Genomic DNA, 25542 nt, shown 5'->3' with positions numbered 1-25542 from the left:
GGGTGAGATGAGCAAAGATAGGTCTCTCAGCTCAAGAACCATACAGCCTGGTGCAGGGAAGGAGCCCAGGGGTCATGACGTTGCTGAAGGCTGTATTAGGAGAAAGGAGCGGATTCTAGAATGCCTGGGCTCTCAGTGGCTTTTCTCTCTGCACCTGTCAGCATCTGCCCTTCCTAATGTCCATGGCCTCTTCCAGAGGGAGTGAGGTTGCTCAGGTTTAAGTTAAGAAATACACCAAAGATTAAAGGGGTTTGGGGAGCACACAACTTGAAAAGCCCAAAATGTAGATGAGCTGAGGCCAAAGACGACAAGCAAAGGCATTTTCAGAGACATTCAGAAGCCCAGTCTGCCAGTTGGGGATGTAGTAGGTGGGGAGTGGGGGTAGCCAAAAAACTAGTTACAAAAAGACACAGCTCTTACTTGGCTTCTGCCAAGGAGCCTCAAAAGGAGAATGACCTTTAATGGGAAAGGGCAGTCTATGCCTAACATAGGCGAGAAAGTAGGAAAAGGAGTCTGGCGACCTTTAGTAGCTGTGTGGCAAACCACTTACCTTCTGTGCCTCAGCAAGAATAAGCAGTTTTTACCTGTCTTGGGTTGTGAGGATTAGATAAGTCAACACATATGAAATGATAGCACATCACTAACATTTACAGAGAGGCTATAAATTAATGCCATTATTGCCATTATTGTTAATGCCATTATTATTATTACTAAAAGGAGTTCTGGGTTCTGAAAGGCCTTAATAGTATGTTTTTACAGTTTTCAACAATTTTTGAGGAATAGTGGAAAAAGAATCAGAAAACTACACACACACACACACACACACACACACACACACACACACACACACCCCACAGATGGTTTAGGTTATTGAAAGAGGAAAGGGGCAGATTCCTGAAACTATAAACCAGTAGGACTCTTCCTAATTCCAGAATGGCTTATTAGGTTGACAGTTTGAAAACACTTAGGGAGAAAGGGAATAGAATGTCTATAAGAAAATATTGCCATAACAACAGTTCTGTTATCTATATCTGTGAAACTACCACCCTAAGTTTCGTGGTGCAAAATAACATAATTATTTGTTATTACTGTCTCTGATGGTTGGAGGGTCTACTGGACTCAGCTTGGTGGTTTTTGCTTGGGTCTCTTGTGTAGCTGGAGTCAGAAATTGGCTGGGGCTGGAGTTCTCTCAAAGGCTTGTTTACTCTCATTGCTGGTAGTTGATGCAGGCTGTCAGCTGAAACACACGTGGCCACTCCACATGACCTGGGCTTCCTTACAACATGGCGGCTGGGTTCCAACAGCAAGGTCCCAAAGAGCCAGGTGGGAGCTGCATTGCCTTTAATGATTCGACCTCATGAGTCATTTAGCATCACCTTCCCCTGCATGTGAGTCCCTAGGTCCAGCCCATGTTTAAGGGAGAGGAACAAGACCCCACTTCTTGATGGGAGTACTGTTGAAGAACTTGTGGGCATGTTTTAAAACCACCCATCAACCCTAGTTCCTCCTCCAGCAGGGCAACTAGAGAGACGTGCTGTCAGCCCAGATTATCTGGACTTGGAAAGTCACTGGGTGAAAGCTCTTGGACACAATGGATAGATGTGGCTCAGGTAGCCTCTTGTTCAGCCACACCCAGTGAGCAGTGAGGAGTGGCAGCTTGAAGGGCAGACCTCTGTACTTGGCCTGTCCACTTGTTTCCTAAATATGCAACTTGGATGGGTGCATGGGAGGCTTGCTGCTCAGCTGTGCACTAGAGGTGGAGAGACGAAGGAATCGAGGTTTGCAAGAGGTGTTCTGAGAGAAAGAAGAACAAATGTTCACCTTTAGATTTGGAAGGTTTATGGTCAGTGGATGTGGAAGTCCCAGCATGACAGACTGTTATGCTGAAAAAAATCTTAAAAGGCAGAACTGTCAGCATACAATGCGAGGGAGGTGCATAGCACCTAGAATGATAGCGTTTCATCTCTGGGTTTCCTGTTTCAAGAAGGATGTTGGCAGACAGCTTTGCATGCAGAGCTGCAGGGCGATGTGGGGGTCTGGGAGGCAAGTCTCTTACAGAGAAGCTGACTGAGGCAAGGGGCCCCTGGTGCACCCCTCCCACTGGAGAAGGGAGCCAGCGAGGGCAGTGTGCCCTGCAGAAGCAGGGTGCCAGGCCATGCCACAGACATGGCTTCAGATGTGTCACTTGCTCTCCCTGGGCCTCAATTGTCTGCCTGTGAATAGAGAACATCATTCTTTCAGGGCCATTCTTAGAAGAGTGAGTTGAGAGAAACAAAAGCTATAAGAGATGATGCACTCTGCAATAACAAAATGCCACGTGCCTTGTAAACCGCCAAGCCCAGTAACATATAACATGTAACTGTAACATGCCCGGTCAACCACAGAGCACCTTCCATGCTATCATGAAATCTACACAAGCAAAGTCCTCAGTAAAGTGCCGCATGCCCGATAAATCACCAAGGGCTTTGGAAGCTGCAATGTGCCCTGTAACCTGCAAAGCGTCATAAACTGCTGTGTGCCCTCTACCCAAACTGGAAGATGGAAGCCCTGTAAAGTGCTTTATAAATTGCAATGTACCCTAGACCCTGAAAAGCACTTTGTAAACCACAAGACACCCCATAAATGACAAAGCTCCATATAAACTGGCAAGCGCTCTGTCAGGTGCAGAGTACATTACAAACTGGAAAGGCACAGTGCTATGTAAATGCCCATGTAATACTCAATAGGCTTTGTAAACTGTAAAGTGCCGTTCATATTGAGGGGAAGCTCTTCACAGTTGTGCCGCTTGGTAACACTCCTACCTCTTGCCTACCTTACAAGAGGCAGGAGGAGGCTGACTGGGACAAGGGGGGTGGAGGGGCAGGAAGGGGAAGGCCAGGGCGCAGTGTCAGGAGGCCTGGGTCCCTCCTCGAGGCAGCTGTGCTGGGGGCCCATGCCCTCCTCAGCTGCCCCTGCCAGGACCCCTCTAAGGATGCTCCGGGAGGGGGAGAGTGGGCCCAGTGTCCAGGGAGGAGCCACCTCCACCAGGCCCTCCTACAGTGAGGCTGCTCTGAGGGAGTACACTCCGCCCTTGCCCGCTGCTCATGCCAGCACCTTCCCTCAGCCCAAGGAGGCCCACCTAGAGCCTGCTTTCCAAGGCCTTGCTCACTCTGTTCTCAGGGACCTCTACAGCTCCTGGGAAAGAGGCATCAAGCCAGGCCCTCAGAAGAGAGTGTGAGCTCTGTGTGTGTGCAGGGACAGAGCGTGGCAGAGCTGACCCTCGAACCCCCCCACCACACACACCCCGTCCTAAGTTGCCTCCCCAGCTCCACACCCAGGCAGCTGTCCCTACCAGCCATGGCAGTTCTCAGCAAGGCTCTGGTTCAGCTCAGGGTTTTGTGGCACTGTGAGCCTGTCACTGACCTGCTCTGGGTCAAGCCACTCTGTTAGGGCACCCAGAGACATGTGAGGTGAAGGCCAGGCCTGGTTGGTGAGGTAAGACTTGTCAGCTTGTGGAGAAGAAAGAGTAGAAGCCTGCTAGGATGAGGCAATGCCCCTGCGTGCATGTCTGTGTCCACATGTCCCCCTTTCTATAAAGATGCCAGATTTATTAGATTGAGGCCTACCCTACTCTGGTATGACTTCTCAACTCATTACTTCTGCAATGACCCTATTGCCTAATCCTAGGGTGCTAGGGATTAGGACTCCAGTATGAATTTTGGGAAGACACAGCCCATAACACTGTACATGATGACTTATTTTCTTGGCTTCCTGTCCTCTCTCCTTCGCTCATTTGATGGCCAGGCTGGGTGTACAAGTGTCGCGGACACAGAGTTAGGGCAATTCCAGCCTTAGCGAGAAGCCAGGGAAGCCCACCTCCAGTGAGTCTCTGGGTCCCCAGGGGGTCAGGTTCCTCACTCACACGCCCTCTGGAGAAGCGCCCGTGCCCTTTTCTCTCCAGGAACTGGAACCTCAAAGGGGCAGCTCTGAGTGAGGGCTGCTTGCCCAGGCACCCCCAGCTCCGGCCCCCTCTGCCTGTGCTTCCACTGAGCACTGCCTCCCCTCCCTGCCTTCCCTGCAGCACGTCAGCCTCCATCCTGGGCCTGGATGACCCTGACTCAGACAAGAGAGCAATGTTGGAAGACAGCCAGGGAAGCGCCTCTTCATTGACAATAGGGGACAAGATGGAGGAGCCCTCCCCCGAAGCGGAGAAGTAGGTGGCCTCCCTGACCCAGGGCGAGGGGCCCTCCTGTGGTTGGCAGAACAGGTATGGCCCACAGAGGCCACACGGGGCTAAGTGACCTTAGGTGGTCACATCCCCCTGGGCACAGGTCATCTCCAACAATCCCTGACCTCTGGCCCCTTTTATCAACATGCTGCCCAGTTGCTTTCCCTGGAGCTGCTTCTGGCAGTGGTCTGGCTGGTGGAGTTTGAGGCCTTTAAGCTTTGTGGTGAAACCCCATAGCCCAGGCCCATCTGTCTGTCTGAGAGGGGTGGAGACTGCCGGCTGTCTCCCTGCAAGAAACCTCCTAGACCTGTCAAGTCCACTAACTTGGCCGTGTTCACTGTGAAGTGAATATGTGTTCTGCAAGAGTGTGAAAAATCACATTTCTCATGAAGACAGAAAAACAAAACTGTGAGCGCCTAGAAAAGTCACAGGTGCCACCAGGACCCCCAGGTTGGAGCGATACCTAGAGGACCTCAGCTGTGCAAGGTGGAGGCAACACCCACCTCAGCCCAGGCCAGGGCAGGGCTCAGGCCCTGCCCAGACCAGCCCTCTCCACTCATTTCCCAGTATTCGCTTCTCTCTATTTTGATTTTTAGGATGAAACATCCTGATGTGGATCTGCATCCTCATAGAAAAGCCAGGAGGGGCAGTAAGAAGATAAATTCCTGGAAGAAAGTGTCCTCCAAGAAGTAATGCAGGCCCCTTGACCACCAGAGTGCCAGGCCTAGACGAGGCTCCCCCCTCGCCCACCCTGCCCTGCCTCCCCAGCCCTCACCCCCTCTCTCTGAGCCTCTATCTAATAAACAAGCATGCCTCCAGCATCTGGGTGAGGCCATGGGCTAGGCTGGCTCTATAAGGCCAGAAGCCCCCAAAAAGCCCTGTTCCAGGCCCAGTCCTTGGAAACTTGGGTGCTCTGACCCAGAGCTCCTTCTGTGGCCATGAAGTTAGCCCGGGATTGTCCCACTCCCAGGGAAACAAGCCTGACTAGGAAGCCAAGCCCAAGGAGACATTAACCATGGGGAGGTCTGCAATGGGGCTAAACTAAACTATGCCCTCCTCCCCTTCACTGGGTGGGAATGGCTCAGGTTCTGGCCCAAGTGGCAAATGGTGTGAGAGAGAAGGGGGAGAGGGGAGACAGGAAGAGAAAAGCAGAGCAGAGGGAGAGGAGACTAAGGGAGAGATGGGGAGGCAGGTGATGAGAAGGGAGAGCACAGGGGGAAAGGAGGGGGGGGGGAGAAGACATGAGGGAGGAGGGAGAATGAAGGGCAGGCGGAAAGAGAGGGAGACAGCCATGGAGTGGGACAGAAGAGGCAGTGACAGGCCACTCAGGGACCCTTTGGTGGCACCCAGAAAGCCAGAGCCTCTGTGGCCCCTCCATGCTGATGTCCCCATTTAGCCCACCCTCAGTGCCCAAGCTAACAGGCCTGAAGAACCCTCACCAGCATCAAGGGCCCAGAGATGGCAGCCTATTGGGTGGGCTAATGCCTCCCTGGTGGCACCTGAGCAGAACAGGCCGCACACCAGCTCTGGCCCCACTTGTCTGATGCTCCCAGAGCGACACTTCCCAGGAGAAGGGTGAGGACCCCAGAGGGTCTGCCCTGTTCTCAGAGCCCAGAAGAGAGTCTTCAGGCCCTGATATGTCACTGGCATTCAGTGACATGCTCTGTACTTAACTACTTGTGCTCCCTTTGTAAGATGCTTATTAAATCTGAATTTTTTGAGGTTTAATTTCTATCATTTGTATCAAAGGTGTGTTTTTTTAATTATACATTTGTCCCCTAGTAATGGATTTGAAATGATGTGCTATGTTCTTAAGCCTGCATTCTTTGATACCTAAGGGGTCTGATATTTGTTAGGGGTCCTGGGTATCCAACCCCTCCTCCCCTTCTGAGCACAAGAACACCCAAGAATTGAAAGGCAAGGGGAAGCAAGTTCCACTGCTGTCCAGATCAGCCTTCACATGCTAGATTTACTATATATGCTGCCTATGAGGTCTGGGAAGCCCAGTGAGCAGCACCCCAGGATGCCCAACAGAAGCAAACACAAAGCTTCTCTGAAAATGTTCACTCTCAACCTAGACCTCATAGTATTCCCTCAGAGAGAACTCAGTTGAACAGTAGCTCACAATCCAAAATTTAAAAACATAAGCCAAATAAATGTTCGTTCAAACATTTGAATGAACACAAATGTTAAATTAGACATACAAGACTTTGGATATTGGAAATTGTCAGACACAATATAAAATGAATGTTTTCAAAGTTTAAATAAACAAAAGAAGGATCTGAAAACATAAGCAAGGAACAAGATATCATCAAACAACAAAGATATGGACTGAATTTTGCTTCCAGACGTGTTGGCATAACTGGTACAGAAATAACTGACACAATCAACCAGGGCAAGGGAAGCAGAGTGTGTTCCAGGATCCCTCCCGGCTTTCTGCCGGACATGCTTTCTGGATCGTGGAGCGGGACGGGAGAGTTCAAGCACAGTAGAGAGTGTTGCTGAACTGGGGAGAGAAATCAGAGTTTGGAGAGACAGCAGGGAACAGAACCTGTGGGGCGGGGTATCAGAGAAGAGGGAGCTTTGCAGAGAGACCTGGAAATTTGCGTGGGGATCTGCTTGAGTCTTCGGCTGAATGCCAAGTGCACATGTTTAGGGTGTGGCTCCCTGAGGTCTGGTAAAGAACTAGATTTCCACAGGTAAAAGAATGAAGTTGGACCCCTCCCTAACTCCACGTACAAAACTGCAAATGGATCAAGAACCAAATTTAAGACCTAAAACAGTAAAATTCTTAGAAGACAACAAAGGACAAAAGCATTGTGACATTGGGTTTGGCAGTCATTTCATGGATGTGACAAAGGCACAGGCAACAAGAGAAAAAATAGACAAATTGGACTTCATGGCAATTTTTAAAATGTGTGCATCAAAAGACACTATCCAAAGAGTAAAAAGGCAGCCCACAGAATGGAACTGTCAGGCACAATATAAAATTAATGTTTTATATTCAAAAACATTTGAAAAATATTTGAAAATCATGTGTTGGTAAGGGATTAATATCCGGAATATTTGAAAATCATTTGTTGATAAGGGATTAATATCTGGAATACACAGAGAACTTCCAAGCCAACTTAATGCAAAATTGGGCAAAGGACTTGAATAGTCATTTTTCCAAAGAAGCTATACAAATGGCCAATAAACACATGAAAAAATGTTCAATGTCACTCGTTATTGGAGAAATGCAAATCAAAATGACGAAACATCACCTCACACCCATTAGGATGTCTACAATCAAACAGAAAACAGCGAGTGTTGGTGAATATGTGGAGAAAATGGCCCATTGCGCACTGTGGGTGGGAGTGTAAAATAGTACAGCTGCTGTGGAAACCAGTATGGAGCTTTGTGCACCCATGTTCACAGCAGCATTCACAACAGCCAAAACAGGGAAGCAACCTATGTCCATCGGCAGATGAATGGATAAGCAAAATATGGTATATGCATGCAAGGGAATATTATTCAGCCTTAAAAAGGAATAAAATTCTGCAATATACTATAACATGGATTAACCTTGAGGGCATTAAGCTGAGTGAAATGAGCCACTCACAAAAAAGATAAATACTGTATGATTCCACTTATATGAGGTTCCCTAGAGAAGTCAAAATCATAGAGACAGAAAGTAGAATGGAAGTTGCCAGGGACTGTGGGAGGGGAGAAATTGTTTAATGGATATAGAGTTTTTAATTTTACAAAATGAAGAGAGTTATATGGATAGACGTTGGTACAGGTTGCAGAACAATGCGAATGTATTTAATACCAGTTAACTGTATACTTAAAATGCTTAAGATGGTGCCTGGCCACCCGTGGCTCAGCGGTTGAGCATTGACCTGTGATCCAAGAGACCGCTGTTCGAGTCCCGGTCAGGGCACATGCCCAGGTTACAGGCTCGATCAGGGCCGTGCAGGAGGCAGCCGATCAATGACTTTCATCATTGATGTTTCTCTCTCTCTCTCTCCCCCTCTCCCTTCCTCTCTCTGAAGTCAATCAAGATATATTTAAAAAAAAGCAAAGATGGAACATTTTATGTTATTTATATTTTACCTAAAAAAAAATCCTGAAGCAAACATTTTTCTTAATGGAGATACTTTAAATGCTTTCCCCTAAAGTTAGGAACAAGATAAGGGTATGACTGTCAATACCACTATCCAAAATACAGTGTACTGGAAATCCTGAACATTCTATGGAAAGTAAAAGAAATAAGAGCATCATAGTGAATTCAGTTTGCTATCTCCAAGTACCATAGACTGGGTAGTTTAAACAACAAAAATTTATTTCTCACTGTCTGGAGCCTGGAAGGTTAAGGCCAGAGTGCCAGCATGGTTGGGGTTTTGGTGAGGACACTATTCCTGGGCATGGCCTTCCTCCTGGATCGCTTTCCTTGTATGCTCACGGAGACAGACCTCTCTTCCTCTTATTATAAGGTCACCAATCTCATCACGAGGGCTCCACCCTCATGACCTCATCTAAACCTGACCACCTCCCAAAGGCTTCACCTCCAAATGCCATCACGCTGGGGGGTTATGGCTTCAACCGAGGAACTTGAGGGGTAGGGACAAACACACAAGTGTTCAGTCCATAGCAGAAAGATATAAGGATGCCGAAGGAAGTGACAACATTGTCAGTTTGCAGGTTACTAGCCATCTACCTAGAAAAACCAAGGATCGGTAGACACACATATTAGAACTAATATGGACTTAACGAGGTCCTGGACATAAGAACTGCACAAAGTCAGTTTCCCAGTGAGAAGCAGTGGGCCAGGCTGCACGCACGGTGACACGGGGTCTCAAAAACACAGAGCAGGTGGGTGACGAACAGGAGATTCAAAGACAGTCAGTTGCTTTAGTGACAGGAGCAAACTGAGGCAGAAGAAACACAGAGCAGAGTGCTTGCCCAAGAGAGGATGGGGCCCCTCTGCTGAGAGCCCAGGAGGTCTCAAGAAGACGCAGAATGAAGCCCAGGCCTCAGCTGCTGAGGCCCCTGACAGCCCTCACCCAGAACTGGCAAGTATCTCTCCCTTCAAAACTCAAAACCTGCTTCCCCCTGAATTCCTCCCCCCTTTCTAAGCCTTAAGACTATGGGCAAGTGACTTTGGTCTCTGGGCCTCCACATTCTCATCTGTAAAGTGGGACTGATGACAGTTACAGCTTCCCAGGGATATGGGTGGACTGAACATGGCACTGTAAAGGAAGGACCAAGCTCATGCTTAGTAATCATGGATGAAAAGAACTGTCATTAAAGTGGTAAAAAGCCCCCCACCCACCCAATGCCAACCTCCGCCGCAGCAAGGCCCGCCTGCAGGCTGCCTCCCAGTCTCCAGCTCCATCAAGGGTTAAGGAGCTTGGCTGCTTGCCGAGGAGTAGGAATGAGGTAGCAGCCCTGGCAGCTATGTCTCCCTATCTATGAGCAATCTCCTCCCGCCCTCCAGCTCAGGCCTTTGGAAATGAAAGCCCCTCTCCCAGGCTACAGCTCTTCTGCTGGCTGCATCATAATGACTTTCCCAGACAAAGAGATTGGGATGGGCCCTCCTCCATGCCTTCTTGGCTCTCACTTCCCAGGTTTCTGGGATGCAGGGGTCCCTGAGCTGCCCAGAGCTGTCAGCTCACGTGTGCAGAGAGAGAGTGGGTCCTTCCAGCTCCTGGCTCTGTGGGGCTGGAGGAAGGGGAAATGGGTGGGGTGGGGGAGAGCTGGGAGGGAGTCCTGGAGTTGGGGGAATGCTGACAGGTTGGGGAGTACCCAGTCAGGGCGCCCCAGTCACTCTAGGTCTTATAAGAACCCACCCATCCTGCTATGGGCCTGCCTGCAGGCTATGGCCCATTGGTGAGTTGTGAAATCTATTCAGTGGGTTGTGATCTACATTTTTAAAAAAAGAAATGGATTAGACAATAGAGTGCATTGTATATAATAAAGCAACAAGCTGTGAGTGTGGGCTCTTTTTCTGTCCTCACTGTGTAAAATGTGTTTCTTCCCTGGGAAAGTATATATATAGTCATACATTTGAAAACCACTGGATTCGAGGATTGGGCACAGGACCTGTTTACGGCAAGAATTCAGAGCACAGCCTTGGGTGGGGGTGCTGTTCTTAACAAATTAGAAGAGAGGAGCCTGAAAGGAAAAAGAAAAGCTGGAATCCTCAGAGGCAGATCTGCATGTGCACAGCCCTCCACAGTTTACACCACTCGAAGGCCTCCCTCACTACAGCAGCTGCTGGGATCATTTTGTGTAAATATCAAGGAATGTGATTGCTGGATCATACGATAACAGTGTGTTTAGTTTTATAAGAAACCACTAAACTGCCTTGCAAAGTGTCTGTACTGTTTTGCATTCTCACCAGCAAGGAATGAAAGTTCCTGTTGCTCCAAGTCCTAGTCAGCATTTGGTGTTGCCAGTGTTTTGGATTTTGGCCATTCTGATAGGCTTGTAGTGTTATCTCACTGGTGTTTTAATTTACACTTTCACAGTGGCATATGGTTTTGAGCATCTTTTCATATGCTTATTTGCGATCTGTATGTCTTCTTTGGTGAGGTTTTTGTTCAGGTCTATAGCCTACTTTTTAATCTGGTTTTTCATTTTGTTGTTGAGTTTTAAGAGTTATTTGTATATTTTGGATAACAGTCTTTATCAGATGTGTCTTTTGCAAATATTTTCTCCAAGTCTGTGGCTTGTCTTCTCATTCTCTTGACATTGTCTGTCTCAGAGTAGAAGTCTAATTTTCTAATTTTAATGAAGTCTAGCTACTCAGTTATTTCTTTCATGAATCTCTGTCCAGTGTGAGGCACTGGACTACAGCAGTGAACAAAATAGGCAAAACTCCTCTCTCTCCAGGGAGGGGAGAGACAGACACCAAATCCAAGAAGCACAATGCTCACTATGGCCCATTGTGATACCTGTTATGAGGAAGTAAATCAACGAGGGCCTCACAGGGGAGGTGACCTGTAAACAAAGCCCTGAAGGAGGTGAAGGATAAGCCTTGTGTATGTCCAGAGGAAAAGCCTTCCAAGTAAAAGTCCTGGAGCAGAGCATGCTTGTAGTGTTGAAAGAACAGTAAGGGCCAGAGTAGAGGAGCTGGAGGACACTGGGGGAGGAGATGAGAACAGAGAGAGAACAGTTGGGGAGTCCTTGTGCAAGACCCTTGGAAGGACTTTGGCTTTTTCCCTGAGAGAGGTGGGAGCCATAGAGGGTATGGCACAGAGGAGGGATGGGGCCTGATTTGGTTTTAACAGGGTCCCTCTGGCTGCTGGGGAAGACAGTCGGCCTGGGAGTGAGGCCTGGGAGTGAGGCAGGCACAATGTGGCTATGTTTGGAAGATCAAGTCAGCAGGACTTCCTAACAGATCGATTTGGGGTGAGAGAGAAGAGAGGCTGCGGGAACAACTCCAGTGTTCTGGAAGGAGGGAGATCCGTTCCTGAGTTGGGAGGCTGCAAGAGGAGCCGGCTTGGGGAGGGGCATTAGGAACTGGGCTTTGTTTGTGTTAATTAAGGAGGCTCCCTAGGCACCCAGGTGGAGAGGGCTGATGCCACCTTCCCCAGATCCCATCAATGTGGCTCCTCTGCAGCTGAAGGAAGGAAGGGGCTACTTTTTGGGTCAGGGAGGAACTTTCTGGGGAAGATAGACACTAAAGGGGCTGCAAGCTGTAAAGGACGTACCAGAAAGGATCACGTACCCCCAAAAGAGTGAGGTGTGGCCCAGATCCTGGAGTCCCTGAGCCTGAGATCCAGGACTCCTCCCCAAGCTGGTCTGGGGGTCCTGTGGGGGCAGGTCAGGAGGGGGCTCCCCTGAGGATGGTGGAATTCTCACCTCATTAGCGCTTTCAAGGGAGCTTTCCAGCTGTGTCACTAGCTGTAAGCAGTTTATTTTAGGTAGAAGCAGACAGGGTTCAAAGTGAGAAAGGTAGTCCTTCCCTTTCTCTTCTGATTATTCCCTTACGTCGACTAGAGTCTCAGGCGGGTGTGACCCATCTTTAACACCTCTTTGGCACTTGATAATCTCCCTTCTTAACCAAGGGGGAGCAGGTGCCAAGCTCAGAGCCTCTGCAGGCAACAGTGTTTGGCTAGAATTTAACAATGTAGCTTTATGTCCAGTTTAATTTACAGCAATTCGTGGCAGTGATTGGAAGTTTCTCTTAAATACATCTAAGTTGAAAGTGTGAATGGATTTAAGATATTCAATAAATAAATGCGGCAAACATCGTGGAGGTGATGCATAAATCCCTGGCATTTGGGAAACACTCCCTTAATAATCGTGTTTGTAGGGTTGCTATGAGCTTTGGCTTATGTTGGTCCTTTTGTTTGGGGTACCTTCTCTGTCTGCTGTAATATTTTGCTCCCTTCTTCTTTCTTGACCCCTGGCCTTTTTCTCTAGAAAGTAGGATAGGGTGGGATCCAGCCTTTGTCCCACCAGCCTTGGCCGGGCTCTGACGGCTGAGAACATCTTTCTACAGAGCCAGGTCGGCATCCTTTTGGGTCCCAGTCCACTGGGGGGCGTCTCCACACTGGCCTGATCTGCCCACATTTGCACTGTCCGGATGCACGGACTTCAAACCTCCCACCCTCGGTCCTTAGGGCTTCAGAGCAGCACGGAATTTCGGTTTCTGTCTCCCAGGACTGTCCATGTCACGGCTCCCTGCTCTCTGTGCACATCTCCACCATCTCTCTCCCTCGCAGGAGCCCTGTGATGTAGGGCCAACACCGAGAGGCGATGAGACGGATGCGGTCACCTGGGGCAGGAGTGGCTGACCCAGGATGACACAATGATGGTGGGCGCTGGGCTGGGCCCTTCCCACTCCATGAAAGAGCTACCTGAGGGGGGGGGGGCAGGAGGAGCAGGGATGAACAGACTGTGCCTCGTCCCAACCGTGTGCTCAACCATGTGGCCACCTTTAGGGACAAAGCCAGATCCCCTAGGCATTGGTGTTTTACTTTTTTCCCTCAGAGGCACTTGAACCAGACCTCCGGAGAGGGCAATGCTTAACAGAAAAGGCTGCCGTTTCTGAAACATGAAAGGTGAAGACTTCTCGGAATCCCTCCATAGTAATCACCATCATTTTTATCATATTTACTTTGTGTCAGGAACTATTCTGAACACTTTACAGATATTAATTTGCTTAGTTATCTTAAAAGCCCTGTGATGTGGTTGCTTTTACTATTCTGATATTGAAGATGAGGACACCGAGGCACAGAGATGTGAAAAGAGTTGCATAAGGTCACACAGCAGGTCAGTAGCAGAGCTAAAAGTAAAGCCCAAAGAATTTGGTTTCCCTCTTATTAAAAGCCTTGGGTCTGTGTGGGCAGAGGGGGCAAGGCTCTGGTCTCTGTTTCTGCTGTAACCTCCAAGGCTGCTGGTGCAGAAGAGCCAGCCCCTTCTCTCTGGCCTTGGTAGAGGGCCCTCAGCCACCTGCCTCCCACCTGGCACTGTCAGCCCTTGACAGTTTTCCTGGTCAGTGAGCATGCCACCTCTGCTTGCACATCCCCAGTGATGAGGGGCTCACTCCCTCCTAGCCACCTCTTTTCTCCCTGCTCTGCCTGAGAGAAACCTCCTCTTCCTCACCCTGTGGATCCAACGTCCACTGGGGTCTGGCACTATGGACCCCCAGACCTGCCTGTTCCCCCTGCTCTGGAGGGGCCTCTCTGACCTCTATAGACCTAATAGGGTTTCCTGAACTCCAAAGTTTGTGGCCCAAGGGGCTCTAAGTATAGTTTGGGGAATTAAAATAAAGGCAGGGCTGGGGCTACCTGAGCATGTATGTGTGTCAGGGCTGGGGGGGAAACAGCGGCTTCGGGGCTCTGCTTCTACCCAGCCTGCCCACCTTTGCCCCCACAGTGAGGCCAGCCCAGTGCACCATTTCCAGGGTCTGGCCCTTTTAAATTTAGCTGGAGGAAAAAGCAGTTTGTGCAGGCCTGGAACGCGGAGACAATCAGCAACAGGAAAAAGTCATCCGAGGGGAGTTTTCAATGAATTATGGAGGCATTGTTCCTGCGCCCAAGGAGCCAGGGCTGCTGGTCCAGGCCTCACCGACCCAGCCCAGGCCTCTGGGGCCAAGCGCTGCCTAGAGCTGCGTCAGGACAACACAATGTGGGCGTCTGAAGGCCCAAAAAAAAAAAAAAAAGCAGAGGAAGAAAAATACTGGAAATTCCCTATGTCCCAGCTATGGAAGAGCCTTTCTTGAAAATCAACAGCAAGGGAAAGGTTGCTGCCCGCCCAGGCGGGGGACCTCGGGGAGCGGGAGGAAGTCACAAGCGATATTTTGAGATATTTTCAGTCTGGTGTGATGCCGGTTGATTTTCCAAAACATGAGGGCCTCATGCTGAGAGGAGAGTTGAGGTTGGACTGGGGCTGACCTGGGGGTGGGGCCCGGGCGTAGGATGGGCCAGGACAGGGACATAAACAGAAGCTGACCCAGTTGGAGCTCTCGGGCGTCCCAGCTGGCTGACTCGCAGGCCCCTCACAGCCAGGGGAGGCCCAGGGGGTCTCCTGTTGATCCAAAGGCCTTTCCAGACCTTACCTTGATGAGAGGACCGCAGATGAATCCTGGGGTCCCCTGCACAGAAAGCCTGCTGGGTGACCAGGGAGTTCTGCTTGCTCACATCTCCCAATGGGGAGCTCACTACTTATTGGTTAGCCCGTCCCATACCTTCACAGCTCGGACTGGGAGACACAATAACAATACTTTTGGGAGGGACGCAGTAATGAACAAAAGAGAAAAAACTGTGCTCGTAGAGCTGACATTCTAGTGAGGAGACACAGGCACACACAGTAACATTTACAGTGTGTTAGAAATTGCACATACTATGAGAAGATAAAGCAGGGAGAGGAGTAGGAGGTGCTGGGGATGCGATTCTAAAAATAAGGGGTTAAGGAGAAAATTTCTCCTCACTTTTGGCTGAGACCCAGCTCCCTGGGATGTGTCACAGGCCCCCATGCTGCCCTCTGGACCCGTAGCCCTTCACTCCCCCTGTCCTGGGCAGCCCTGCACTGTTCCAGGCTGAGCAGGGCCAGCTCCTCACGGGAAGGGGGCTCCAGCCCCTCCTTGCCCTTCTCCAGCAGCTCTGAGCTGCCTGCCTTTCCCGGGAGCGGGCAGGGCATTTTAAACCCTTTATCTCAATGAATGCACCCTACGGTCCTCATTTAGCTGTTTTAGCAGCTGATCCCACTGTTACCTCCCACTGAGCCCACCGTCCTCAGAAGCCCGGTGCGGACAGCAAGCCCATCTCCTCCATCCACGGGTAGTTCAAGCTGGCAGACCCAAGAAGAATTTGCATTTATTCCTATTGTTTCATCCTGTGGAATTCTGTCCCTGCAGCTTGCAGAGACCTTTTTGGCACAGAGCTGGATCACATATGAGATAAAGGGTTAATACTAACATGTAAAAAGTGCCTAAAAACAGATAACAAAAATAGGAGAAAGAAAGAAACAAAGAAACAAAGGAAGAAATAAACAAAGGAAGAAAAACAAGGAAAGAAAGGTGAGCAAAGAATAGACCAGGCGGTTCGCTGCAGAAATGCAAATAGCCAGCAAACAAACGAAACTCTGCTCAAGCTCGCAGGCAGTGGTGGAAATGCAAATTAAAAGAACAATGAGATGCCATTTTTCTCCCATCAGATTGGGGAAAAATATTAAATATTGATGACATCCAGGGCCAGCAAGGAGGGGGGCAGTCAAACAGTTTTGATACTGCCGGTGGGGGTGCGAGCTGTCATAATCTTTTGGGACAGTCATCTGCAGTTTCTATTAAAGTTTAAAATGTGTATGCCCTTTGATCTAGCAATCCCACTTTGGAGAATCTATCCTGCGAAACCACAAAGACACATAAGGTGATACCTACAAGAGTGTTTGCTGCACAAAAGAGAAAGAACACTAAATGCTGATGAATAGGGCAATAATTGAACAAATCCTGGGACATTTATTCTATAAGATATTAGGCAGCTGATAAAAATAATTGGATATGTATGTAGGTACGTATAAACCTATGTATAAACCTGGAACCATGTTTATGGTATATTATTAGACAAAAACGAGGTGCAAAGTCAGGTATATGGTGTGATCTTATTTTTGTAAATATGCTTGAAAGAGTAAACTAGAAAGAAATATTCACCAAACTGCTAACATCAGTTACCCCATGGCAAGAGGATTGCAAGGTGCAAGATATTTTTTTATGTCATTTCTCTATTTTTTTACGCTCACAATAACTTTTTGTACCTCTAATAATTTAAGTAGCAGATACTTTTTCTTAAAAGTCATCTTTAAGCTGTTTCTATAGAGATCTGCTCATCACATCATCGTCATGAACGAAGAACACTAGCATAAAAGGTTGTCTTTTCCCTGCTGAGCTGGGGGGTCCGGCCCACTGTGGACCCCCTTCCTGGGTCTTCCAAGAGATATCCAAGTGTCCACTCCCCTGCTCACCCCCACACTAGAGGGAATCCCACTGCTCACTAAGCCTCGTGGGTATTCCTTGCCTCAGCTCCCACATCTGCCTCTCCTGTGCATCATCCTGCCTTCCCTGACCTGTGAGCAGTACAGGTTCCAGAAACTGTGCAGAAGGGACTAGGCTGGGTTTCCTAATCTTCATCAGAGATTTGGGGGTGCAGAGCCTAGGCTCAGGACAACCACCAGTTTCCACCTTGAATGCCAGCTCTGAAGAGTGGCAGAGGCTGCTGAGCAGAAAGGGATCCTGAGGCCATTTCTAGGTTCCACTGACTGATTAGTAATGTTTGTTCTCAACAGGGGACTGGCGAACAGGAGCACCGAAGTTATTGATTTGTCATGGTTGGTCCAGGCCAGTGATTCTCAGTCTGATACCATGCACAAAAATCATTGAGTATCTTATCAACACAAAGATTCAACTCCAGCAGTTCTGGGGATGGCCCAAATTTTGCATTTCTACCAAGCCCCACGGAGATTCTGAGGCTGCTGGTCTGAGGACCACTCTTTGAGGAGTATGGGGCAAGGATCTTTGAGACTCCCATTCACAGCTACTTCCTCTTCTCCCTTAACTTTATACACATTTGCAAACAGAAGAGATCAACCCCTTCCCACTATCTAACACTTTTGTTGTTGTTGTTGCTAATTCTCACCCAAGGATTTTTTTTTCATTGATTTTTAGAGAGAATGGAAGGAAGGGAGAGGGGCAGAGAGAGAGAAACATCGATGTGAGAGAGACACACCCGTTGGTTGCCCCCTGCACACAACTGGGGCTGGGGACCAAACCTGCAACCCAGGTACATGCCCTTAACCAGGAATCGAACCCTTGACCCTTCTGTGTGCAGATGGATGCTCTAACCACTGAACAACACTGGCCAGGGCCTGTCTAGCACTTTTTATACCCATCACACCGCTTGATTTTTGGAACAGCTCAGGTTATTGTTATCTTCCTTGACAAACGAGAAACTAGAGGTGCAAAAGGGGCACAGGACTCTCCCATGGTCCCCCAGCTGCTGGTGGCAGAGGTGGGCCTGAATGGCAGTTCAATCATCAACCTCCCTCAGCCCCAACCATCTCCTCTCTGGAGCCAGAAACTAGCCAGAAAGACCCTGCTGCTCCCTGAAAGTGCTGCGTTCACTGCCATAAATAAGGTCTCCGCCAAGCCAAGTCCCTCCTCCCCGGGCAACCTCTCAGCAGGCTGGGTCTAGGACAACCACCGAGGGAAGGGAGGTTTGCAGACAGCATGAGTTATGGGCTCCGGGAAGCCCATTAGTCACTGAAGCAAGAGGAGTTAACTTGAGCTTATTAACTCTAAACGTTTATTATTCACATTGATCACCGTGGCAGACAGCACCCGCCCCCCACCTCCCAGGAGCCAGCCAGCGCATTCTGATGGCAGGTTGGCGATGCCTGCGTCTTGAGTCCCCAGGAAATGCAGGCAGGGCACAGTCTCAGCTGCCCCTTTCCAAGAGACCAAGAAGGGTTTCTCATCAGTGGCCCTGTCACTCATCTGCTCCCTGCTTATCTGCCAGCCCCTGTTCTGGGCCAGGCCCTGAGCCAGGAGCTGGGGAGCTATCAGCACCCAATCAGACACCACTGTCATGGGCTGGCCCTGAGGCTAAAGAGGTGGGGAAGCTGGTGGTTAGGAGCTTGGTTTGATTTTCAGCTCTGCCACTTGGCAGCAGGTGAACTGTGACTTTTCAGAGACTCCATTTTGTCATCGATAAAATGGGGGCATTTTCATTCATTCAACAAATATTTATTGAGCACCTAGTATGTGCCCTAAAATGCAATAGAGAGCAGAAGAGCTCTCCACTCTCATGGAATTTATGCTCTGGAGATGGAGACAGGCATAAAGCTATGGAAGAAAATAAACAGTAATTTCAAGTAGCAGTAAGTATGATGAAAATAATTTCAAGTCACATGGTAGAGAGTGGCTAGGGGTGTGGGGGGATGTTAGTGGGACAACCGGGGACAGCTTCAAGGAGATGGCATTTGAGCTGAGACCTGAATGACAGGAAAGAGCCAGCTAGAGAGAGATCTGGGCCAAGGGGAGTCTAGGCAGAGGGAATATAAATACCAAGGATGATGGCCTTGGATCAGGCAAAGCTTATCATGTCTGGTGACTGGAGAGGTAGTCAGGGTGGCTGGAATTTAAATGAGATGCGGAGGAGAGAAATGGAGGCCCGGAGCCACTGTAAGGATTTCAGATTTTATTCTCAGTGCAATGGGAACCACTGGGTGATTTTAGGTTAAAAAGGTCATTAAGGGTATAATCATACTTGACCTCCCTCCGTGGCTATTACGAAGTATAGTGGACACCAGGGGTCCTGCCTGGATCTCCAAGTGCTCCTGTCCCCCAGCTGCAGTGATGTGGCTGCTAAAGGCTGACAGCTGCACTTTCTCCTAAGGACAGCCTTCAGCTACCACCCTTCCCCAGGGTGGGCGCCTCGCCTCAGGTGGGGGCCAAGCTGTGTTGCTCTTTGCACTGCAGAGCTCCCCCTGGGGCCAGGCTGAGGCCGCTCTCCAGCGGGGATCACAGTCTTGCTTGGTGCTTTGCTCCTGCCCTCCCTGCCTCCCTCACTCCTGCTGACAGCACTTTGTCAATAATTCATGTGCACCTGGGTTCCTGAACTAAGACACGATTAGAGCAAATGGTGACTGTAAAGGCTGAACCCAGAACCTGCTCACAGTGGTACTTCAGGTGACCAACTCATCCTGGTTTGCCCAAGACGTGGATGGCTTTAGTACTGAAAGTCCTGCATCCCTGGAAACCCCTCAGTGCTGGGCAAACCAGAGGTAACTGCTTGGTAAGATTCGTTTGTTCATTTACCAAATACCTCCTGACCTCCCTGTGCCAGGCTCTATCCATAGAGCCACAACAGGGCCCCATCTTCGGGAGCTCACAGATCAGCTGCAGGAGGCTAGCAATATCATTAGATGCTTACTCAGACCCGTGAGGCGATCAGGAGAGCCAACCTGGGGCGGTCAGGTGGGGGCTGCCCTTACAATCGAAGGTGCTGCCCAGTGAATGGTGGCAGAGCACCCACCCTGGTGAGCTGATGATCAGGAAAGCCTTGAGCTTCAGATCTACAGATGCAGAGAGAGGCTATGAGAAGCAGGTTTTGAGGTTCAGCCTTCACAGTCACCATTTGATCTAATCGTGTCTTAGTTCACGAATCGTGTCTAATCGTGTCTTGGCCATACCCGCAGCTGTCCCACGCCTTAGTTACTTCACCTGGGAAGGCCCCTCCAAATCCGTCAGGAAGCCCAGAATGTCTGCAAAGCAGAGACTTCTTTGGGAGGAGCCTTCAGTCAAGGCAGTTACGACAGGATAGAGAATCTCCTCTGACTCAGCAGGCACTGGACTGGTCTCTGAAGCCCCATGACAACCCAGACTAGGAGGCCTATTATCTACATTTTACAGACAGGAAAACTGAGGCTTAAAGAGAAGTGACCTGCCCAAAGTCACATAGCCAGTGAGTGGTGGAGCTGGGGCGGGGTCTCAGGGCTCTCGGGGCTCTCGGGGCTCTCAGGCTCCACAGCCACTGAGCCAGTTAATTCATTAAAGAAGATAAGGTGTTACTGCCCACATTTAATTCTTTTCTTTACACACTCCTTTCATCCATTTATTGATTTCAAAGCAGAATGGATAAAAGTACAGGTTCCAAAGCCAACTCCACTGCACAGAAGCTGTGGGACCAAAGGCAAATGACTTACCTTCTCTGTGCCCTGCGGTTCTCATTTCTCAGATTGGAGAGCACAATAGCACATCCCTCCAAGGGTTTTTGTGAAGATTAAATGAGTTAATACATGGAAAGTACTTAGAACAGAGCCTGACACATCACCTCAGCTATAACTGCTTTTTTAAAATTACTAATACTTAGTATGATACAAGCCATAATAATAAAACATTGGAAACAACCTAAATGTTCAGCAATAGAGGTGTTATTAGCCAACCGTGATGTATTGCTTTCACTGGATAGAAGAGTAATTAAGTCAGGTGATGTTCATGCAAAGCTAGACAAATAGACTAAGAGGACAGACCAAAAAGTCCAGAACTGGACCAACATGTAGAATCACCAGATTTATGACAACCGAGATGCTGTACAGTGGAAAAATGGTGCTGGATCAGCTGGATATGCACGTGGGGAAGAAAAGATTTTTGACCCCTACCTCACATCATACACCCAATATCTGTTTCAGTGAACTCTATGCAGCCCTTCACCTTGACCAGAACATTGCCTGTATGTATGGTTACCCAACCACCTGCATTCTAAAAAAAGTGAACTCAGAATAATGAAGCCACTTTAAACGTGTGTACAGACTGATGAGAAAGCCAAGGTGAATTTCAGTGGTGTCGATGGCTTCATCTGAATGAAAATTTCGGTTGTGATGGTTGTCCTTTCAGTAAAATGAAGGACAGTCCTTTATTTTGAAGTTCACGCACACAACTTGCCCAATCCAAGATAATCGCAGAAGGAAGATGAATTTTAGGCAACAAGTAATCAATAAAAAAGTTCCAAATTCCTTTGGAAAAAAGAAAAACATGTTTTGTTGTCCCCTGACAGGGAGATGGAAAAAAATAAAATAACCAAGGGAAAAGTCACCCCACGCTTTCCTCACGGTTATAGGCCCCCACCACTGTGGCGCCGTGAGGAAGTCGAAGGTTGAGTGAGCAAAACATGTTTTCCTTCGGCAGGACGTCTGTAGGAACTGTTGGAATCAATTATTGGAAAACACAAAAATAAAATAAACTTCAGCCTGTGGTAAACACTACCCCTCTCTCTGGGACTGGAAAAACAAAGGCCAGGATGGGGGTCAGCATGGAACCGCAGGCAAGCATGTCACGTAGGAGGAAGGGACATGGGTTTTGGGTGAGGCTGGGTGAGGCAGGAGCCTCAGTTTACCCATCTGCAAATCCACAATCCTGTGTCCATCTCACAGAGTTGGAGTGAACTCACTTAATAAACATGTTTGGCTCTTATCTCATGCCTGTCTATGAGTGGGGGGCTGGGCACTCCAAGATGCAACTTTCCTAGTGCTGATGTGCTCAGGGCCAGCTTCGTGGTGGATGCCCAATGTCATCTCAGAGGGACACACACTCAGGACGGCCCCATGCTTGGTTTAAGCCCCGGCGTTCTGCTGTCGCCATTAGAAATTCTTAATTTTGAACAAGAGGCACTGCATTTTCATTTTGCACTGGGCCCCACAAGTTACGTAGCTGGTCCTGGATGTGAGGCAAAAACCAATGATGCTTTTCGATCGCTCACTGAGTGTGTCTGAACCCTCTTGGTTCCCTCTAAGACTTGGCACAAAGAGGTGCTGATAAATGGGGGTGAAATGAACATGAAGGGAGAAACCAGGAGTCGTGAATATTGCACTGCCACAGAAACCCTTAAGCCCTCACAGTGCCGCAGCTGCCGCTGTTTTGGTGAAAATTATCTCCATTTTGGTTGGGAAGGTCTGAGTTAAGTTCAATGGGAAAAGCACCAACTGTGTGATTACAAAAGACCTGGGATCACAGCCTTCGCCTGCTCATGGGCTGTGCATCCCTGGGCACGTCTGTGAGTCTCAGTGTCCTCATCTGTTAAATGGGCATAATCATACCTGACATGGAGAGTGCCTGTGGAGATTAAATAATGTTTAAACTGCCTCAGCTCTACCATATTGAGGAGGCACCAAGCCCACATCTCCAAAGGCAGGGGGTATCAGGATCCTAAGTGCGGTGTTTATAGCTGGAGTCAGGCCTTAGAAATAAGAATTTGACTAGGCCCTGGGGCACCGTCCCTGCAGAGCAGGGGCTGGACGCTGCTGCCTATTCCTAAGTGAAATGCGAAAACGTTGTGTTTATAAATTGTTAAAAAGTAGTTCACCAAACTGTCAAGTCCGTGACAAATGGTGTGTGGATTAGAACTTCACAAACACAAGCAAATATCTACCTGCTAAAGAAATCAAATCCAAATGGATTGCTAACTATGTGCCAAGTACTTCCTAAGAACCCTTAGTAATAAAATCTAAGGTTTACTAAGCAGTTAGTATGTGCAAGGCACCACCAGGCTAAGTGCTTGAGGGTCATTATCTTATTTCATCTTCTTAATGGACACGTGAGGTAGGTGCTAGAAATGCCCCCATTTGTGGGGGCTCAGAACAGGGAAGTGGTGGGGCTGGGGCTCCAACCCCAGTGTGTTCTCCACAGCCTTGTCCAAACTCGGAGCTATCGAAGTTCTGTCACTAGCTCATACCGTGAAATCATCAGAATGATTCACACATGGGTCCTGCCAGGCTATACGTGAAAGGTTCTCTTCCCCCCCCCCACGTTGTCCCCTCACCAGGGATAACTGCTCCCCCCCAGGTGGACAGAATCTGGCTCCAGCCTTGTGGCACAAGGCAGCTAGGAGGCAGCTCCTGCAGGAAACCATGCAAGCTGACTGCAGTCTCTACTGAAGGACGGAAGACAGCGGCCATGGGGCATGGACCGGAGCCCAGAGCACTGAGCATTTTAACGGTGTTCCCAGACTGGGCCTGATTCATTTATCTAAGTGTCTGGGTTTCAGGTGGGAGGAGGCTCACTCCAGCAATTGATAGTGTCTGTGACAGGGGTCACATCAGCTCCCAGCCCCTCTCTGCACACAACCACACGGGTGCACATGTGCTTATTAAGCTAATTAATACCCTCTTTCCAGAGTCGCTATCTCCCTCACCCTCTGCCTTGGGGCCAGCAAAGAAACACAGTCTCCACTCTGGAGCTCCATGGAGAAAATAAATCAGGGGTCCGGCCTTGTGCATCGGGAAGGTGACATTGACACCCCCATTCTGCAAAGCTGTCCCATTAGGAAAGCATGGCCCTGTGAGGCCGTGAGCTCTTGCTCCCTGGGGGAACTCAAGTGCAGGTGGCAGCAGAGGTAGAACATCGGAACTGATTGCTTGGCAGGGCCTTCCCAAGACTGCCCGGCTCCCCAGCAGGCAGAGCAAGGTGTGGACAAGCTCCCACCCTTTCGATGTAATGGCCAGGTTCTTGTCTGATGACCCAGCTGGAACTTCAGGCTGTTTGGGTTCAGGAGGGGTCCCTGTGTTCCTCCCACCCCAGGCTCCACTGGCCTTTTAATGGGGCCACCAAAGTCTTAACTCCATGTTTCCCCAAATGAAGAATCTCAGTCCCAACCCCAGGGACCCTTAACTCACTGGGCCTGGGATGGGGCTTTGGACTTCGTGATGTAATCAGCCTAGAATATTCTTCATATTAGGACGTTCAGGTTCCCTTGTTAACCTAGACATGTGGCTGGTGGCAGTGGCCTTGACAAGCCCTGGGAGGAGATTTTTCTGAAAGTTAATCTCCTTTTCTCATTCTCTCTGCCCAAGGTCCCTTTTGGCTGAGGGAGGGAAGGAGAAAGGCACAAGCTCCTAGAAGCCAGTCTTGAGTTCCCCCTCACCTCTGCCACTTCCCAGCTGAGTGGTCTTAGGCACAGACTTTGCTTCTCTGAGCCTCTGTTTCCTCATCTGAAAAATGGGGATAATGATACATTCCTCTGGGTTCACTAATCCCCAGTGTAGTTTTTGGTGATTGTAACAGTGAGACCACATTAGCTTGTTCATTGTGAATGAATGCCAGTTCCTCCATAGAGTAATCATTTAATCGTGATCCCCTCATCTCCAACGTACTCCTCTTGAGAGCTGCATCCTGGCCGAGAGACCACCAGCCCCTTCAGACTGTGAGGAGAGTGGGAGTTGTGTGGAAGGGTGTCTGTTACTGTTTGTTGGGTACATAACAGACATTACAGTGGGTGCTCACGATGGGCCAGGCTCTGTTCCAGGTGCCATGCCAGTAAGGCAGCCAAGAAGGGAGACCCAGCCCTGCCCTCCTGGAGCTGGCATTCCAGGTGGGGAGACAGATGCAACACAGGTAAATAGATAATTAAACAGAATGATGGTCTCAGGTATGGGTGAGTGCAAGCAAACAAGAACCACGAAAGGATGAGATGGAGAGGGGCTGGGGGTGGGCAGTGGTCAGGCACACGTCTGTGAAAAGGTGACATTTGAGACCTGACTGATAAGGAAAGCTGGCCCAGGCATGGGAAAAATTGAGAAGGTGTTTTCTAGAGAGCAGAAATGGCAGGTGCAAAGTCCCTGGGGCTGGAGGGAGCTGAGCAGGGTCAGGGATGGAGAGGAAGGCTAGTATGCCTGGAACTGAGGGAAAGGGGTGGTGGTTGGAGATGAGGTAGAGAGGGGCCTGATGAGGTGGGGGTGTGCCCGGTCTTGGAGGCCACAGTTAGGAGAGCAGATGTTATTCACAAAGCAACTGTAGAGCAGCTGCCACATGCATCGCAGTGCTGGGAGCTGTGTTCATGGCCTCCTCACAGCTGCCCTTGGGCACCGAGAGAGGGAGGGGCGTGTACTGGTAGGCTGTCAAGGAAAAGGCTGGGCTCCTGATCATGCAGGCCACAGGGTCCCTGCCCTGCCCTGCCCTGCCCCCCAAAACAACAACAAATGACTGCTTCTCCCTATGACTCAGGTTTCTCCAGGGTCATAGCAAAAGGTCCCCCAGAGAAGACGCCTTTTGGAGTCTGAGTCCCTGTCACTCTGTGCTGCATCCCATGGGTACCCACTACCAGAGTGAAATCTTTAAAATTCCAAATCAGGATGTGTCCCTCCATGGCTCATGCTTGCTCTGAGAATATAGCCCAAAGGCTCTGATGACAAGCCTCTTCTTCATTCTCCCCCTCCACTTGTCTGTGACCAGCACTTAACTGTTCTTCAGATGGCACAGCCCTCCCTACCTATGGGCCTTTCTCCAGCTGGCCCCTCTCCCTAACCACTGTCCTCCAGGTCTTCCTATACCAGGCTCCTTCTCATTCCCCTAGTGT

General features: G+C 49.3%; 1 protein-coding gene across 1 annotated transcript in view; it reads left to right on the top strand.

Moving 5' to 3' along the window:
* Nucleotides 1-5940, top strand: part of LOC308568092 (uncharacterized protein C3orf20) — a 51188-nt gene extending 45248 nt beyond the window's left edge. Inside the window, exons 14-15 of the mRNA XM_081160539.1 lie at nucleotides 4061-4192; nucleotides 4804-5940. Coding sequence (XP_081016665.1) covers nucleotides 4061-4192; nucleotides 4804-4900 — 229 coding nt within the window. The 3' untranslated portion in view covers nucleotides 4901-5940. The remainder of the gene's footprint in view (nucleotides 1-4060; nucleotides 4193-4803) is intronic.
* Nucleotides 5941-25542: the final 19602 nt, after the last annotated feature.

Source organism: Miniopterus schreibersii (genome assembly GCF_964146895.1).
Source record: "Miniopterus schreibersii genome assembly, chromosome: 15".
Classification (NCBI taxonomy): domain Eukaryota; kingdom Metazoa; phylum Chordata; class Mammalia; order Chiroptera; family Miniopteridae; genus Miniopterus; species Miniopterus schreibersii.
This window is presented reverse-complemented; position numbering and strand designations above follow the sequence as displayed.